This window comes from Anas platyrhynchos, chromosome 3, assembly GCF_047663525.1.
Source record: "Anas platyrhynchos isolate ZD024472 breed Pekin duck chromosome 3, IASCAAS_PekinDuck_T2T, whole genome shotgun sequence".
NCBI lineage: Eukaryota > Metazoa > Chordata > Aves > Anseriformes > Anatidae > Anas > Anas platyrhynchos.
This window is the reverse complement of record NC_092589.1, coordinates 51,641,156-51,658,271: the sequence shown is the minus strand read 5'-3', so window position 1 is coordinate 51,658,271 and position 17,116 is coordinate 51,641,156. Positions and strand designations below refer to the sequence as shown.

The following is a 17,116-nucleotide window of genomic DNA, read 5'->3' as shown; positions in this document are numbered from 1 at the left end:
AAAACTATATTAATAACACAGAACACATTTTTCTTCTACTTTACAGTCTCAGGATAAAACGACTGGGGGAGTTAATCCGGAACCATGTCCTATCTGTGCACGTCAACTGGGAAAACAGGTAAGATATTTTACAAAAGCAAAAACTACTGACTAATTCTTTACCTAGATCTGAGTCAGTTATATATCAAGACTGCCGTTATGTTTTATCTCTGACTTGGAGGATTTCACTGAAAGGAAAAGCAGTCTTGTCTTCAACTTTGTTCAAGACTGTCACTTGAGAAGATGGTAGCCATCACATTTCAAGGAAGTTTTACAATGCTTTGCGTCCTGTTTCTGTATGATTGGAAGAACCTTGTAAAGACTGGAAGATCTCTTGTTTGGTTGCCAGACATTCAGTCAATTCCCTCTGCTAATTAGACCTGTGAATTTTTTTTAATCTTGGTAGAGCCTGTAGAGCAGACTAGTACAGGATGGACTTCATAGACACAAAAAGATTGTTTTACAAATTACTTCTATGTGAAGGGAGGTCACAGATGAGATGTAGATATTCTAAGCCCTCAAAGGAAAAACAATTTCTGCAACACCAACTTTGTTTCTAACACATACTGTCAATAAAAGATCAATCTTCCATGTTCAAAATATTTCCTTTTAAAAACCCAAACATGTTGCCTAGGACTTTGGTGGTATGAAATAAAATGTTCTAATTCATGCCCCTTGTAAAGAGGCTGCGGGTACCCTGTTCCTGGAAGTGCTTAAGGTCAGGTTGAGCGGGTCTTAGGACAAATGGATCTATTAAAAAGGGGCTGGACTAGATGATCTTTAAAGGTCTCTTCTAACCTAAACTAGTCTATGATTCTTTGACTTTTACGGAAGTCTAATACAAACATTTGTGTAATCTTGTTTTAAAACGTTGTAAATGCTTATTCCGTGTACTTAACCTATTCATTACAAATTAGTGTTCATAGAAATGAGAGACTGTCATGTCTGTCTTCAAGTTTAGAATTGGGAAAATACAAAAAAATAAAAATAAATGCAGTGCAATTCTATGGATTATGAATTACTCTGTGCTGAAAACCTGTGAAATCCAGTCTTTTTAGCAGGTGTAGTAGTAAAAATATTTCTAATATTCTTTATTTTTAAGCTGACTACTTCAATGAAAATAATGCATCTATGAAGATGTAATTTAACGTGTTTAATGCTCTGGTTTTCTTTTGCATTTATGTGAAACTGATAATGTTTCTTTTTTTTCAATTCCCTACATAGTGGGCAGTGCTGACATGCGGACACTGTTTTTGTAATGAGTGTATAGCTATCATCATAGAACAGTACAGTGTTGGCACACGCCGGAGCTCAATTAAATGCGCCATTTGCAGGCAGACAACATCTCATAAAGAAATATCATATGTCTTTACTGCAGAAACTGCAAATCAGGAGGATGATATTCCTGTGAAGGTAAGCTGTGCCTGGGGGAAGGCCTGGTAAACAGATTAAAAATTACACATTTGTGAAAACTAACACTATTTTAGGGTGAGAGGGTGGGGTGAGAGCTTCTGCTGAGCCTAAGTTTTGGTGTTTTTTTGTAAGTGTTTAAAACTGGGTAGAAATAAATGTTTTTTTGCAGGTGGATTTTTTGTTGCTGTTGAGGTGGTGATTTTTCTTTTTGTATCTAAGGAGATATGACGCTTTTTGGAGGCATAGTTTTGATACCTGTTCTTGAATGAAATGTATAAAGTTTGAGAAAACTGTCTGTACCATAAGGTTGTTATGAATTTAAATTATTTATATTATCCTAAATCTTCACTGTTAGCCAGAGAATATAAATCCCAATTCTGAATCTAAGATTAGTCATCTGAAATGTTTCTTGAGCTATTAGGGTACAGTAGTTTTTCACTTGGCTTATCTGTGAAACGTCTGGTGTACAAACCATAATTAGGGGGGGAAATGCAACTCTAAATATGACTAATGAAAATTAAAAGCCTGAAAAAAGCTATATTAAGAAATAAATTACATTTAAAAAGCTATTTTAAAAGCTATAGCCTGCAGACTATGGCTGTGCTTCCTTCCTCTAACTTGCCCACTAATAAACTAGTGGTTTCACTTCAGGTTCTAATAAGCATATTCAGTAATTTGACCAAAAATTTAGTAATAAATCACATTAGAGAAACTGGAAGTTTTTATACCATAATATATCATTTCTCAAAGGCAATGCTTTTCATTGGTAAGTATTGACAATTAATCAGTTCTATATCAGTTCTATCTCCAAAGGTTTCTCTTTGGAGAAAGGACTCTCAAATGAGTTCTGTAAAATCTACCTGTACATTTTGGAAGCATTGTATTCCTGGTTCTCGCCCTCCTTTGGGCTGACTACAGATAACTTTCCTATTTACCTTTTGACATACCACACAACTCCTGCAGACTTGTTCAGCCAGAGTATATATATTCCTGCACATACAGATTTCCATACCACAGCATCACACGTTGCTTGAATTCCCCAATGACCCTCTTGACATAAAACAGTTAATATTTGCCTCATTAGCACTTTATTCAGCATTTTTCTCCCATCAGGGAGTATCTGTTTTCCTTTGCACTTTGACTCTTAACTCCTTAAAAACCTCTTCTCTTGAAATTTTTAAGGTCTTAGTTTTGGGTAGCTCAACAATTCCCTGAATCCTGTCTGAATCTTATTCTTTGTTCCCCCTCAGACACCAGATTCCCTAAATACTTGACTTCCCATTCTATGTATTGTAATTTATTTTCCCAATGCTTTCAAGTCCTGTTCTCCCAGAAAGTTAAATAGCTTCTCAGTGGTTTCCTTCACAACTGTTTTCTCCTGTCCTAACAGTAAAGGATCATCCACATATTGTAACAGTAACACCCTCTTTGGAGGTTGGAATTGCTCCAAAATTTGTTCTAGAACTTGCCCAAATAAATTTGTGGCCCTATAAACACTTGTCTGCCATTCCTTTGTCTCTTTTCCTCTCCTTTCCATCCTGGGCCCTCTATCTCCCCCTCTGCCTCACTACTCAGTACACTGAGAATACCGTTTGTGTTGCTTTCTACTTTTCCTTCTCATATCCCCTCCTGGCATACACCTTCATACTACCTACACTGTTCGCTCCATCCTCTCACCTTCTGGAGGTTTTTCTGCATATCCGGCCAGGCTTTAATCACAAAATGAACTTTAAAGAGCCCTTGGGCTACTGGGTCCACAGGAATCATCCCTGAGTACATTCTAATTCTGACCCTGAGTCTCTCATAGGATTTCTGTGTTGTGAGTTGTTATTATCACAGTTAGATAAGCAGATATTTCTGATTTTTTGGAATTACTCTCGGTCTTGGGGGGGTTAGTTCTTTCCCATTCTTGCATAGCCTGGCAAATCATTCCCCTCCTAAACATTCTTCTCCAGGGAATAACATACTCAAGATTGACATTTCCCCCCCAGGAATACAAATTAGGCCTTAGAAACTGATTTGACAGTTCTGCTAGGCTCTCAATTAGTCTTCATTTCCTTCTTAAAACTCCTAACCTTTCTGCTGGTAATGGGGGAGTGGCACAGGCCCTGCATGGCCCTGAGGCCCCGCTGGCCCCCCCCACTGCCACTCCTGCTGCTCTGTGCTCCCGGGCATAACTTCTCCAGGGACAGCATCAATTGCAGTCCCTGTCTCCCCTCCTGGAGCACCTGCCACTGCCTCTGGTGCAGTACTAGGATTATAGGGAGCAGAACAAGATTCCTCATCTGAAAACGAAACCTTACTGTTTACATATAAATTTCAAACCTGAATTTTCATCAGACCCATATTTTGGCCAAAATACTGAAGTTCCTTTTATTAGCTTTTTAGGCCAAGCAATTACACAATATCAAATCATTTATTTAATTGTATATTTTTAAAATCTTTTTCCCTAGTTTTTGGGTTGTTTTTCCAAATCCTTATCATGCTCTCCAAAGGGCTATCTTTAGGCACAATCCCGGGGTCTCCAATCCCACCCTGCTGACTCTTGGAACCCTTAATCCCCATCTTAATCCCCAGCTCTTCCTGACGTGCTGCTGTGGACTTCACCACCCACAGGGTACCACACTCCTTCACGTAGGATTAGGACAGAGGTGGGGTGTACTGCCAAGCACCATGCTCAGGGTACCATACACCTAAGGGCCCAAACACCCCAATACTCTCTTTCACTCCTCTCCTCTCTATTTCGCTTTGTCCCTCTCCAACCAAGGGGACTTCATTCGTCCCCTTGCAGGACCACCAAGCCTTGCAAATTGGGGCTTCGCACTAAAAGTGCCTCATTCACACTCATTCACACCAGAGTCTCCCCGAACCCAACCCAAGGCAAGATACAGTAAAGTTTCCCTTACCTCGGTCCGTGCACTGTTTCCCAGTCTGGGTTATCAGCAGTAATCCCCGTGCCTCTTCCCAATGTGGGCTGTCTGTGTGTGTTTGTGCTTGCCTCCCTTCTCCCCAGAGCTTTGCAGAGCCTGTCTTCAAATTAAACAGACTCGGTCCTTTGCTGGCCATAGCGAGATGGCCCACCACCCCTGATGGAACCGCTGAAATCAGCGGGGTGCACCTTCCAGTCTATGGTGGCAAGAAATCTTCGGCAGGTGACAAGATTCCAGACGAGCCCCCAAATTGTGAGAAACGTCTCAAACAATTTTCTTCAGACAGGATCTTCTGTGAAGCTATTTTATTTGCAGTTGCAATGGTGGGCGTCTTGTCAATCAGGAGTGCATTTTAGTAAACAAATCATAACCTTTTATTCCCTATTACCTGATGCTTGATCGTCTCCCCTGTTTGCTCATTGGCTGAGTACTACAGGTTCACAATCTACTCGATGCTCATCTATACCATATATGTACAATTTTTCTTCTTTCTTTCAACCCTTTAATTTATCCTTTCCTATGTTTTGAGAACTTGTGATCTTTGATTTACTGTTCTCACACTGCTCATCCTGGTTTTCTCGAGCTGCTACCTTATTTTGGAACAGTGAGGCCTTCTACTGTCCACTTATCTACTTAGCATTTCTCCTTATTATGACTACACAACTACCTTGGAATACAAAAAAGTAATTCTCTACTGCAGAAACACAACTTTGTTTCTTGTACTCTGGTGCAATATTATGGGGGGACATTGTCTGTTTTCCCTATGCACATAGTTAATAACATAATTGGGAGGCCACTTTCTTGGAGCTCATTTCCTATTCTTTTGATCTAATTGTGTGCTGCAAGCTTTTTTTCCATGTTTTAGATGAGTTTTCTGGACCCTGTACTGTTGGGTACTCTGAAACAACACTGTCATTTTTGGTTGTTTTCTTTTTGTTGATTTTTTTGTTTGTTTGTTTGTTTTGTCTGTTTTAGTTTGCAAAATCAAAAGGTAGATTTCGGAAAAACTGAGTGCCTCTTGCCTGTTTGCATTTTAAACTTGACAGTGTTTGGTCAAAGCTTCGTTGACTGGATACCGTATACCTACAGAAAATGTAATTACTGAATGAAGATTGACTTTCAGTCTTAAAACAAATGCCTGCATATCTGGGGAATTTCTTTCCCAATACTTTCCATTGACAGTGTGCAACAGCTCTACTGATCACTGGAAGTTGCATCTTCCAATGTGACTCTGTTCTTTTTAGCCTGACTTTTTAAGAAGTTATGGTCTTTTCACTGTGCTGTCTTAGAATTCTCCTGTAATTTAGCAACCCATTGGCTAATTTCAAACAGTGTGACAGTCTCTTGAGTTTCCATGATTATTCATTTTCTAGAATTCTTATAAAAGCAGCCATCCATCTGAAGCATGGATGAATTTCCCTTTTCCACAAAAGACTTCTTAAAATTCAGGTTATTGGAGAAACTGTTTGTAACTTGTGTGCATTCCTAATGATGTTAATGAACCTGTAGACGCAAACATGTAGGAGATCAGTCATGATTGCACTGTTTTATCTACCTTTCTTGTTAACTTTGAGTATTTGTTGGGTTAGAATCTGGGGAGGAGGAGGAGATAGTATATCTCTGACTCATTAACAGTACTGACGTGTAGTACAAGGTATGTCTTTGTACAAATCTGGTGTAATGTTAAAGCAAAAGCCTGTGGTCATTGAAGTTGTAGAAAAAAATAAAGGGTTCTGGATTAAAATGCAAAAGTAAAAGACTCATTGGTAATATTTTGATTTAGATGATGATACTGTCTTTAACTAGAATGTGATTATGGTACAGCTGGATGTAGCAATCATAGTTTTCATTTGGTTAGTATAGTTGAAAGCAACAAAATGTGCTGACAGAAACTTCCAAGTTATCTGTGCAAGTCTCCTTTGAACCTTGCATATATACTAGGGTTGCTGGCCTTCGCTGAAGTCAATGCTACCATATTCAGGCTATGTATCTCAGCCTTCCTGGACAATGGAATTATTTTTTGTGAGTAGATGCTTCCTAAATCAAAGACTTGATGTAGTTGAAAGCATGTGGCAGCAGGGGGAGTAAATGGACTGTATTTCTGAAGTGCTAATTATAGAAGTTTTAGCAGACAGTTTACTAAGGGTTTAGAGATACAATCCTGTTTCTAACAAGAAATACTTCAAATATGTTTTATAAATTACATAAGTAGAATAACCAAATTTCTGAAATAAAATACAGAAGGAACAGGTCACCTACTCTCCTGCATAAAGGGCTATAGAGTTCCCTAGAACTCTATAGTGTCTGCATCAGAACTTGAGGTGACACAAAAAATATGAGTTTCATGTGAATTTTCATGGTGTTTTCAGCAAGGGCCATTCTTATCTCAAAAAAAAAAAAAAAGTTTAGTTTACATTGTAGCCTCAGTGTTTTTGCTATCAAAGCAAGCAGGAATATTAAAAATATTTTTCATCTCATTCCTTTAAGGACAGTTGTTAACGAAAGATAACTAACTTGCTATGGTTTTTGTAACATCTTGCACTGCGATATGTGAAAATTGTGTGATTTATTCAGAATTTGTATATTCATATGAAAGTTCTTCTGTTCTCTTTGGTCTTTTTCAGTATTCAGTGTCTCTTGTTTTGTTGGTGTTTTTGTTTTGTGTTGGTGGTTTTGTCTTTGTTTTGTCATATACATCTTATTTTGTTGTACCAGCACTAGTCACAGTAAGTTAATGCATTAGATGTGAAAAGACTACTGTAAAAGGGAGCATTCTATACTGAGAGAGAGCTTACTGGCATCCCTGTATGTTTTGCTTCTATAAAAGCTTCCAGTGTCTGGTTAGTGTTATCGTGGGCATTGCTAGTTTGTTATCTGAGAAATTGCTTGTTAGAGGGTAGTTTTATTCTCCTGTGTGCTGTTCCATAATCATTTAGAACTGCCTGATCTGTTTTTATATTCTCTTCTGATACTCAAGAAAATAACAAATTTCAAGGTGTGTGGGTAATGGTGGGGTAACTTTTTTTTAAGAGACTGGAAACCAAGAACTCATAATAGCCAGGGTACTTCTATTAGTTTCAGCTCTCTGTAAATACTGAGAACAAAATTTAATTTTCTTGTGTGCTGTGAAAAAAATCTTTGGTCAATTGTTAGTTCAATGATGAGTCAAATATAGTTTGTCTAATACAGTTCAAGCAGAGGGATGAAGAACTTGGCACGCTTAACACACATCTTGGCAGAAATGACTGAAGATTAAGAACATGGAAAGGTCATTTACAGTTTTAAATAACGTTAAATTAAAATTTAGTTTATTCTGTGCCTGTGAAGAGGGTATAAAACCTCAGGTTTCCAGGGTTTTACACTTGTGAAATATTTTGCCATGCGTGTTCAGAAGGCAGACTCCAACTTGAGGTGCTGAGACAAGTAACCCTAATGAAGAAAAGTAGCAGGGACAAATGATGCTTGAAGCAGAAGACTCAAGTTTCCTCAGGTTAGACAGGTGCACAGGTTGAACTGGCAGTGCAATTAATGTACTTCATTTTGGATTTATGGATTGGCTTTCTGCAAGAAGTTTTCTTATTGGCAGAGGTTTACATTTGGTCAGTTTGCTTTTTGTTTCTCAATAGATTTGGTATTGTATGTAAAAATAATTGCTTTGCAAATAGTAAGAGATTCTGTATAGTGTGAATGATCAAGCAGCCTGGTGTTGGCTTCCAACTTGTGCTTAGACTGCTGTCATCCTTCCCCACCAATTCTGCAAGCGGCATAACTTCAGAGAATTTGATCCCTCATTGTGGCAAGCCAACATAGTTAATTCAATGTTCAGAGGACAGGTGCAGACAGAAATAAAACAATATTTGTCCAGCTGAATCTAGTGCAGCTTGAAATTGCTGTACATGTAAGAACTAGTAAGCAATTAAATAATGGCTTCTTAAAAAAGCATATTATGTAAAGTTACTGTAATACAAAGTGCGTACTGAAGGAGATAGAGGGAGATACTACACAACTTGTTGAGAATCCTCTTCATGACTAAAGGGGAAAGAAGTCTAAGAATATAGAAACCAAAGTCTACAAGAAGTAGTATTGAGTTCATTAAGCACTGAAATACAAATGCAGAATATGAAGATGTTTTCATCACAGTGATGAATCCTTCAAGAATTAATTGTTATACTTAGTAGCTTCTTAATATTTTAAGGTAATTAGCCAGCTTTATAGTAATGAGTGTAAGTTTAGTGTTGCCAGAGTGAGAAACAAAAGCAACAGAAATAAGGTTCATACAGGTTTTTTGCATTATTGCCTTTGAGGAAGTGTGAAGAGAAGGGAAGTTAAATGTGCGTTGGGAAAATTCTTTAAAGCATGTGTTTCTGGGTAAGTTGAACCTTAGCAGGCCTAACTGACACACTTGGGTGTGATTGCACTTCTTGGGTTATGCAGTTTGCCTCATCCAGAACTAGGTAAGCATATCTGTAGTCCTTCATTCTTCCATGTACTGCACGTGCTGTAATACGTCATTGATCTATAGTAGTGCCTTACATGGGAGATTTCAAAGCAGTTCAGTGCTACTTAACCTGCTCATTCTCCAAGTTGGTAATATTTGAATCTGTCCCAAGTCAGCTTGGGAAGTTGCCATCTAAATAGGTCAAGAGTCTTCAAAATTGAAGTACTATGTTCTCTTTTTGAAAAGTATTGCAGCTTTATGAAACAATTTGCTGATGTCTTTTTCAAAAATGTGTAAGATAAGTAAGAGTCCTAATATAGCATTTTTTAATAAAACAATTAATTTGGAAGTTGTTGTTTAGTATCCTACTCTATTAATGGTGTTTTTTTTGTATTTTCAAAGGGGAGTCATTCCACCAAAGTGGAAGCTGTGGTTCGAACACTGAAGAGAATACAATTTAAAGATCCAGGGGCTAAATCCTTAGTTTTTTCAACGGTATTAATCACCATTTTCTGTTTTGTCTTTGTGTATTGTGTGTTTTCTGTGAGTTTAAAATGGTCATAATATTTCCTGGGATTTAGTTTAGCTACCACAATGTTGAGTCATTTTGTACAGTCACTAAATTGTTCTGTGAATTTGTAGGGCAGTTCATGTACCTGGGATACAATAATCCTAGTCAACAAGATGTAACAGTTTCTTTTGTTAAAAGACAAATGCGTATATAGGAGCATTGGAAATTCTAGGTATCTTTAAATGTAATGCCCATATATTTTTGATAGATTATAAAAGCTCTTTGTGGTGGCTGCCAGTTATTTTTATTCAAGCTGATTTTTTAATTATCTTTTATGTTTAGATTTATGAAATATATGGTTCCTGTCATGCAAATCTTTTTTTTTTTTAACCTTAAATATTAGTATTTTAAAGGCTTTAATTTATTGCAGTTGTCATTGTTTGTAATACTGACTTCTGTTGTGTTGTGTTTTTGTTTGTTTGTTTGTTTGTTTTACAGTGGCAAGATGTATTGGACATAATTTCAAAAGCTTTGTATGACAACAATATGACTTTTTCTCAGATCAATGGAATTAGTAAGTTTCAGGTACATAAATGATATTTTTCTTTAAATTGTTTTCAGCTGGATATTATAGTTCTTAGAAGTTAATTTGATCCTTTTACTTCATTGCTTCATTTGAGAAACTAAAAGAGCAGCAAACTTGTTTAGCAGAATCTTTGGTCTCTGAATTCTAAAAATAATACTAGCCACAATTTAAAGCCTTTGAAGATTTAAAAAAAAAAAAAAAAAGTATGTTCTCTTTTGAGAGGGCAGCGTTGGCTTGTTCATGTAGATGTTGAAATGTTAAGAATGAGAGACACTGATCAGTGTTGCAAGAAATCCTCACCTTCCTGATAACCTGTCTGGTACTTGTTTGGTGATGACAGGGCTTGTATCAGGCTACAAGACTGTCAATATGGAGTCTGGAGTGTCTGCTGTAATTGCTTGAAAATATAAAGATGTCCCCATGCTCTTTATTCAGGAACTTTTGTCATGCTGCTGTGATTTTTGCCTTTTAGGAAAATCTCTCTGCATTTAAATATGATCCCAAGATCAATATTTTGCTGCTGCCCCTTCATACTGGTTCCAATGGACTAAACATAATCGAAGCGACTCATGTTCTGCTTGTGGAACCCATTCTGAATCCTGCACATGAGCTTCAGGCCATTGGCAGAGTACATCGTATTGGCCAGACGAAGTAAGAGTTCAAATTGCTTTAAGAGGTTTAGTGGTCTGGAGGTCCGGAGTAGACCTACATACTGTAATCGGAATAAATCCAGTTCACTGAACTTCTCAGTTTTGGAGATGAGGCTATTCATAGGGACTCTATTTTTAAAGGTGATCACATGAGGAACAGAAACAATAATAGTAGCGAAAAGCTTTATGAAAGTCCACAACATGTAGTTTTGGGAGCTCTTGTTCTATTAGGGTAAGATGCAGAGGCAAACTGCAAATTTAGAATTTTAGCAAGAGTGTAGGTTCTTGAGTCCAAAATCCTGAAAACCCTTGTGCAGCTGCTGCACTAATTTGTTTGCCTTAAGTTCCTTTGTTTTTAACTTTGAAGTTCTGCTTCTAGGCATGTCCAGAAACGTCTTAGCTTTGCAGGTCTGAGCAACTCACCATTTATGTCGTATGTGGCTAAGTTCAGGCCTGAATTTAGTTCATCCTAGTTTCCCTGAGAAACTTACTCTGTCTGGTCATTCCCAGCTCCAGATTACAATCTGTGTTAAATCATGTTTTGTTTTTTTCTTCACTCTTAAAATGGAAGCTGTTACAGTGAGAATCATTTCACCTGATGAAATGCAGCCTTCACAAGGATGTCTGAGGCCAGCTTTCTGACTGCTTCTATTGCTTTGGAATTTGAGTGATTATACCGCTTAAGAGAGTGCCCTCATCGCTCTCTTAGATTAGGGTCCTGCCCATAGTTAACAGAGAAACTGAGTAAATTCAGAAGAAAAATTCCTAAATACCACATCTGGTTCAAGTACTTAATCTGCAAATGGTTAGAGTGTAGAAGAGTACTAGGGAAAAATAGATTGTACACCTTGTCTGTATTTTTAAAGAGTGTTTAACAGGCTTTAGCTCCTGTTGAAGGCAGTACCAGTCTATGTGGACTATGTTCTAACTGTTACGCTGATCACTTTTTTTCAAGTATTTGTCATTTTCTATGGTTAGAAGGGTCAGAAAGTAAATACCTACAAAAATGTAAAATAACATTGGAAGATTTTCTTAAATGTATTGAAGAAAATCTATGAAAATCTAAAAGACCAGTTACAGCACACTCTATAAAGCTGGTTAGCTTTTCACAGTTCTTCCTTCACCTCTGAGTAGGTCATTTTGAGAGATTAATGAGTTTCAATATCTTTTGTTTCAGTGTCTTAGATGTTAAATAGGTAGTACTGAACACTTAAAATAACTTCTAGAAAGTTTTTCCTGAATGAATTATATGCAAATTATAGGTTTCATGTTACTTGAAAAATAGTAATGAAAGAACGCTGCATGTGAAGTTAGAAAGATAGAATCAATCCAGAAGTAATATTCTGGAATAGTAATAATGGGTTTATGTTTTGGAAATAGAATCAAAAGGAGAGGGCATGAAATGAGCATATATGTGAAATAATGCATATGGACAGGTGGATATTTGTGTGTTAGTAAAGACTTTAAATTAATGGTAAGGATGTAGGAAAGATCAATTGCAAAAGCCTGCATTATAATTTTACTTGATGTTGGCCTAAGAGGTCTGGTAAAAACCTTGCAATAAAAACCAGCAAGAATGTATTATACTTCATAAAAGCCAGACTTCAGCAAACTCTTTTTTTGAAAAAGAGCCGTATTCAAGTCCAGTGAGCATAGCTCAGTTGAGTTCTTATTTATTTCTCTTTTTCGGTAGGTAGGTCTCTGCCTATGAATCACAGAGTATTTCCCCAAAATATTCCACTGTGTGATGTTACCTAACAAATTTTCAATTTAAATTCTGAAAAACATCCAATCACTTTCAAGGGTTCATATATTGAAAAATGTTTACATTGAGGAGTTTCTGAATGATTTTTACATTATCTGTGAAACTGACTTTTTTCTGTTTCACTTTGTTATACTCAACATTTCTTTTATCTGTGTTGTTTTTTTGTGTGTTTTTTTTTTTTTTGAAACATAATTTAACAAATAGGGCCTTCATTTTGTTCTGTGCTTACTGACTTTTAAGTTTTACTGGTGTTTAAAGTTTTGCATTTACTGACTTTAACATTTTTATACAGTTTTGCCATCTTCAAGAAGAATGTTATTAAAACTCTAGGAATGAGTTTATTATCCATTGCACTAAACTCTGCTTCTTGGACTGACTTGTGATGATGCAGTATAAACATTATATATAAAGAGTGAGCCAAAATTATTACTTTAAACCATATGGGAAACTCTCAAGGACTGTTTGTAATAGGGACATATAAAGTAAAACTTTGCCCAGTGTCTGCTTTAGGATTTTAGTTAATACAGCTTATGCTAATGTAGTATGTGATCCAGCCAAGTGGAATTGCATGATCTTGGAGGCACTAAGCATCCTTAAATGTCAGTGAGAGTTACTAATCACCTGCCTTAAAATAGGGGGTGTTTTTTCAGCAGTCTTAAAATAATTAGCATAAGACAAATGATCTTGAATTTTTGAGAGTAACAGCATATCTTCTGTTCACTTCTTTTTTTTGAACATGTTCAGATCTACAATTGTTCATAGATTCCTGATAAAAGCAACAATAGAAGAGAGAATGCAGACTATGCTGAAAACTGTAGATAGAAGGTATGTGCTGAATTTTTTAAACACTGTTACTGCAATGAAACTGAAAAGGAGGTTCTCAGCCATACTTTTACAATTAGGTACACATCAAAAAAAAACACCCTCTTGCTCTCCTTCAAATTCTTTTGGTTGAAAAAGAGCTTTTTAATGTGAAAAATGTATCTTTTATCTTGATTCCAGTAACTGGAAGATTAAGGTATTTTAATTCTCTGGAGAATACTTTTACATTTTGTGTACTTTGTTTCAGAAAAGCCCAATTAATGCACTGTGTATTATGATTTGCCGTTTCCTTTTACTGATTTCCATTGCTATAAGCATTGATATTAGTGGAGTACTACTAAGTTTGCTGCTGAAATGACAGCTTGCTCTAAGATACGATCTTGTTCTTTCTTTCATCATTTTTAAATTCTACAAACTGAGACTTGACACTTTGTCACACAGGTTGGTTTTGCAGTCAGTGCAAGAGTTGTCCAGATGCCAGCTTGTAAGTTGGTCTGCTGTGCAGATGCAGAAATCAATTTTCACTGTTTCTTTTCCAAAAACTCTAATCAATAAAAGACTAGGACTAGAACTTAAGTGGTATTCACATTCTTTGTACAGAAAATACAAGAGTTTTGTACCTCTTTAACTGTACTGTATACTCATAACAAATCTAGGAAGCAACACTAGTTTAGGAAAATGAGTGACTTTTCTAGCTTTTCTGGTTGTTATAAAACGAGACTTAAATAACTACAGCCAAAGACTTGCATGTAAGTTTTTCACCTTTAGTTTTGAAAGAATAGTTTAATCAGTTTCCATATCTGTTAAGTAGCACTATTTTTGCTTATAAAGTTCAAATGAATATACAGTGATCTAATGAGGGCTAATGTTTTAAAAGTAGCATCAAACCTTATGCTTGGAATCCAAAGCCAATCCCTTAAACATTGACAGGACAAAGTGGGTTATCCCCATAATTACTGAGGTTAGAACTAGGAGAACTGTAAGGTTCTTTCCAACCTAAGCAATTCTATGATTCTGTGATCCCATGTTCTGCTGCCTCTCAAGTGTTTGGTGATCATGTTAAGGACCGTAGGTGGACTTTGTATATTACTGAAATTGTGCATCAGGAGTAGCTGATCAGTGTATGCACTTCTCCTAATAGAAAGTGTGTTTTTTCTACTGAGCTCATAGCCCAACATTTATTGCATTCTGAACCATTTGTTGGTCTGTTTTCAGTAGATACAGGTTGTTATTTAAATTGATTCCTTCTCTGATGTCTGCATGCAATTTTTTCCTACAGCCACACAAGCTCTTCCATGAAACAGTCAGAAGCTTCAGTTCTGACAGTGGCAGATTTGGCTGACCTTTTTACAGAGGAAACTGAAGAACTTGAGTAAAAACATTGATTTGACCTCATGATATCAGAAAGTACCTGATCTAATAAGCACTTGTATATACTCTACTTGATCTGTCATTCATTTAAACACCATCTAATCTGTCCTTAATAGAACTATTGGAAATAGAAGAGTCTTCTATTAACATTTTATTCTGTGGTGACATTCTTAGCAGCACGCATTTCTGATAGCACTGGAGAAAACTTGCACTTTGCACATTAAACAAAAATCTGGATTTTATTCCCAAAGAGCTCTTGAGCTGGATGTTGGAACTGAGATCTTGAACTGCTGGATTTTTACCATCAGGTTGGATTGGTTAGTGATTCAGTATGAGAGTAAAACTATGTGGGTGGTGGGGTGGGAAAGGGAAGCAGAAAAACACAGATCTACTTTTTTTACTGTACAAAGAATTGGTAGGAAGAATGACTGTAAATTAATATTCTTCTAGAAAGGGCTTCTAGGGTTGCTACAATTTAATGTCAGGTTACTGAACGTCTTACTGGTAACACTTTAACTAATCTTTATTAATCATTTGGATATTTGTATTAGGCTTTTAGATATTCACAAAGACTAGTGTGACAATTAAATTTTGTTGTTAATGCTCACTCACTACAGAATGATAAATTAAATTATGCTTTTTGTATGCGTGTTGGTCTGGAACTCCGTTAAACACTTAAACATAATGTACATGTTTTTCACTTACTATTGAAACCGTGACTACTTCAGTGCTTTGTTTAAACAAGAAAATACATTTGTTACAGATTTTTTTTTAAAGTAATTTGTTAAGCTGATGATCACTTTAATTATTCAGTGCTTATGTACATTTTCTCCTCCTGATTTTTTTGTCTATTTCTCCCTCTCAAAGATGCATCAGTCTAAATATTCAAAATACGAGATTGCTAGGCAGTCTAAACAGTAGGTACCTAGTCTAAGTTAGATAATCAGTGAAGGGATGAAACTTTTGTGGAATTTTCCATCTTCATGTATGTGAGAACACTGCACCATCTCAGTTGACTATTGAAAGAGTTTAGAAAGCAAAAGCTGACTTTTAAGATGCTGAAGGTAGGCAAGAAATTCTAAACCTTTTGCAATAGGTTATGGACACACATTTGCTTAACATCAAGCAAGGTCAGTTACACAGTGTTATGTTTAGAGAATATGAAAATGTATGCATAAACAGGCTACTTCCTTCAGAGTACAGTATCTACTGTTTTAGCAGACTGTTTTTTGTATATTTTAGAAATCTTACTTTTGAGATTGAGTCCTTTAAGAACTCTCAGTGTTAGAATTTTTATTCTTGTCTGCTAAATAGACTTGCCATATAATTCTTGTTTTTTGTTTTCAAGAACATTATATTTAAGTTGCACCTTGTAGCCTTTTGGGTATTAAGCCTATCTGCATGGCAAACAGATTTTCCTTTGCTGACACCAAACATGAATTGAATTACATGACTAATATTGCATCAAGAAGTCTGTCTTCAGCATTCTGTTGTCCATCTGGGCCAATTAGATAAATTATTCTAAAGACTATTTGAGTAAATTTACAGACAATAATTCTTTATTTCCTGTATTTGTAATATGTACTAGTCATATTTATATATTTTGTTTTGGAGATTACTGTTCTTTTGAAGATTATAGTTTGCAGCAAGAGAAATTGAGTACATAGTAGACTTTTTTCAATGAGAGCGATCAAACAGTTTGCACAGACTGACATCTCCATCCTTGGACATGTTTGGAACTCAGATGGCACTGAGCAACCTGATCTAGCTTCAAAGTTGGCCCTACGTTGAGTGGTGTGTTGGACCAGATGACCTCCATGGATCCCTTCCAGACTAAATTATTCTACAGTGTGCTGGAGATCATGCTATACAGACACTCTAGGAACTTTGTGGGCAGCAACATTCCAGTTTTCTCATCATCCTCAGAGAATTTCAATACTGTACAATGTAATGTGGTGGAACAAGGAGCTTCTGTTCACTGCGAGAAATTATATATCTGTTTAAAAAAATGTGGAAGCAAATAATGTTTACATTCATAGCTCCCCTTTTAAATAACTCGATGTGGGAATAATCACTGTCAGAAGCAAACTGAAAAATAACTGCTGTAAAAGGTTTCCTAAGCTCTGCAAGTTCTTGGCTTGTTTGTATAAAGATGTCAGTTTAAATGTTTATTTACAAAAATGTGGGGTTTGGATTCCAAGCCAAAAGCATAGCTTCTCATCAAGCAATACGTGAGATGTTTTAGTCCTGACTGTTTTTTAATGCTTACGTAACAGCATGCGATGCCAGAGACCTGATTCTGAGCACTGAGGACTGGCGTGCCAGAACTCAGAGCTCTGGAGGCATAACATTAATACACTTCTTGCAGTTGTAAGGTTGAATCATTGGTGTGTATGTAGCCAGAGTCAGTAATAAAATAGTTTCTACAAATTTCACATAGTATTAAGTGGATAGACTACATTTAAAGAATAATATTGAAAAAGAAATTGAACTGTAATTTACCACTGCTTGCCATTCTTTGCAGCATTTCGTTTCTTTAGCAGACATTTTCTTTCAGATGCTTTTAAGACGGCTCAGGAACTTATTTTTCT

General features: G+C 36.4%; 1 protein-coding gene across 4 annotated transcripts in view; it reads left to right on the top strand.

The window, feature by feature from the left end:
- Window positions 1–15,168, top strand: part of SHPRH (SNF2 histone linker PHD RING helicase) — a 44,636-nt gene extending 29,468 nt beyond the window's left edge. For 3 of the 4 annotated variants that reach the window (XM_027454309.3, XM_027454308.3, XM_038176791.2), the window contains 8 exons: window positions 47–118; window positions 1,264–1,452; window positions 9,223–9,315; window positions 9,830–9,916; window positions 10,390–10,568; window positions 13,077–13,157; window positions 13,596–13,638; window positions 14,434–14,590. In XM_027454309.3, coding sequence (XP_027310110.2) covers window positions 47–118; window positions 1,264–1,452; window positions 9,223–9,315; window positions 9,830–9,916; window positions 10,390–10,568; window positions 13,077–13,157; window positions 13,596–13,638; window positions 14,434–14,496 — 807 coding nt within the window. In that variant the 3' untranslated portion in view covers window positions 14,497–14,590. Of the gene's footprint in view, window positions 1–46; window positions 119–1,263; window positions 1,453–9,222; window positions 9,316–9,829; window positions 9,917–10,389; window positions 10,569–13,076; window positions 13,158–13,595; window positions 13,639–14,433 lie in introns of all 4 variants that reach the window. The other variant, XM_027454310.3, reaches the window with a different exon arrangement.
- The last annotated feature ends 1,948 nt before the right edge of the window (window positions 15,169–17,116 follow it).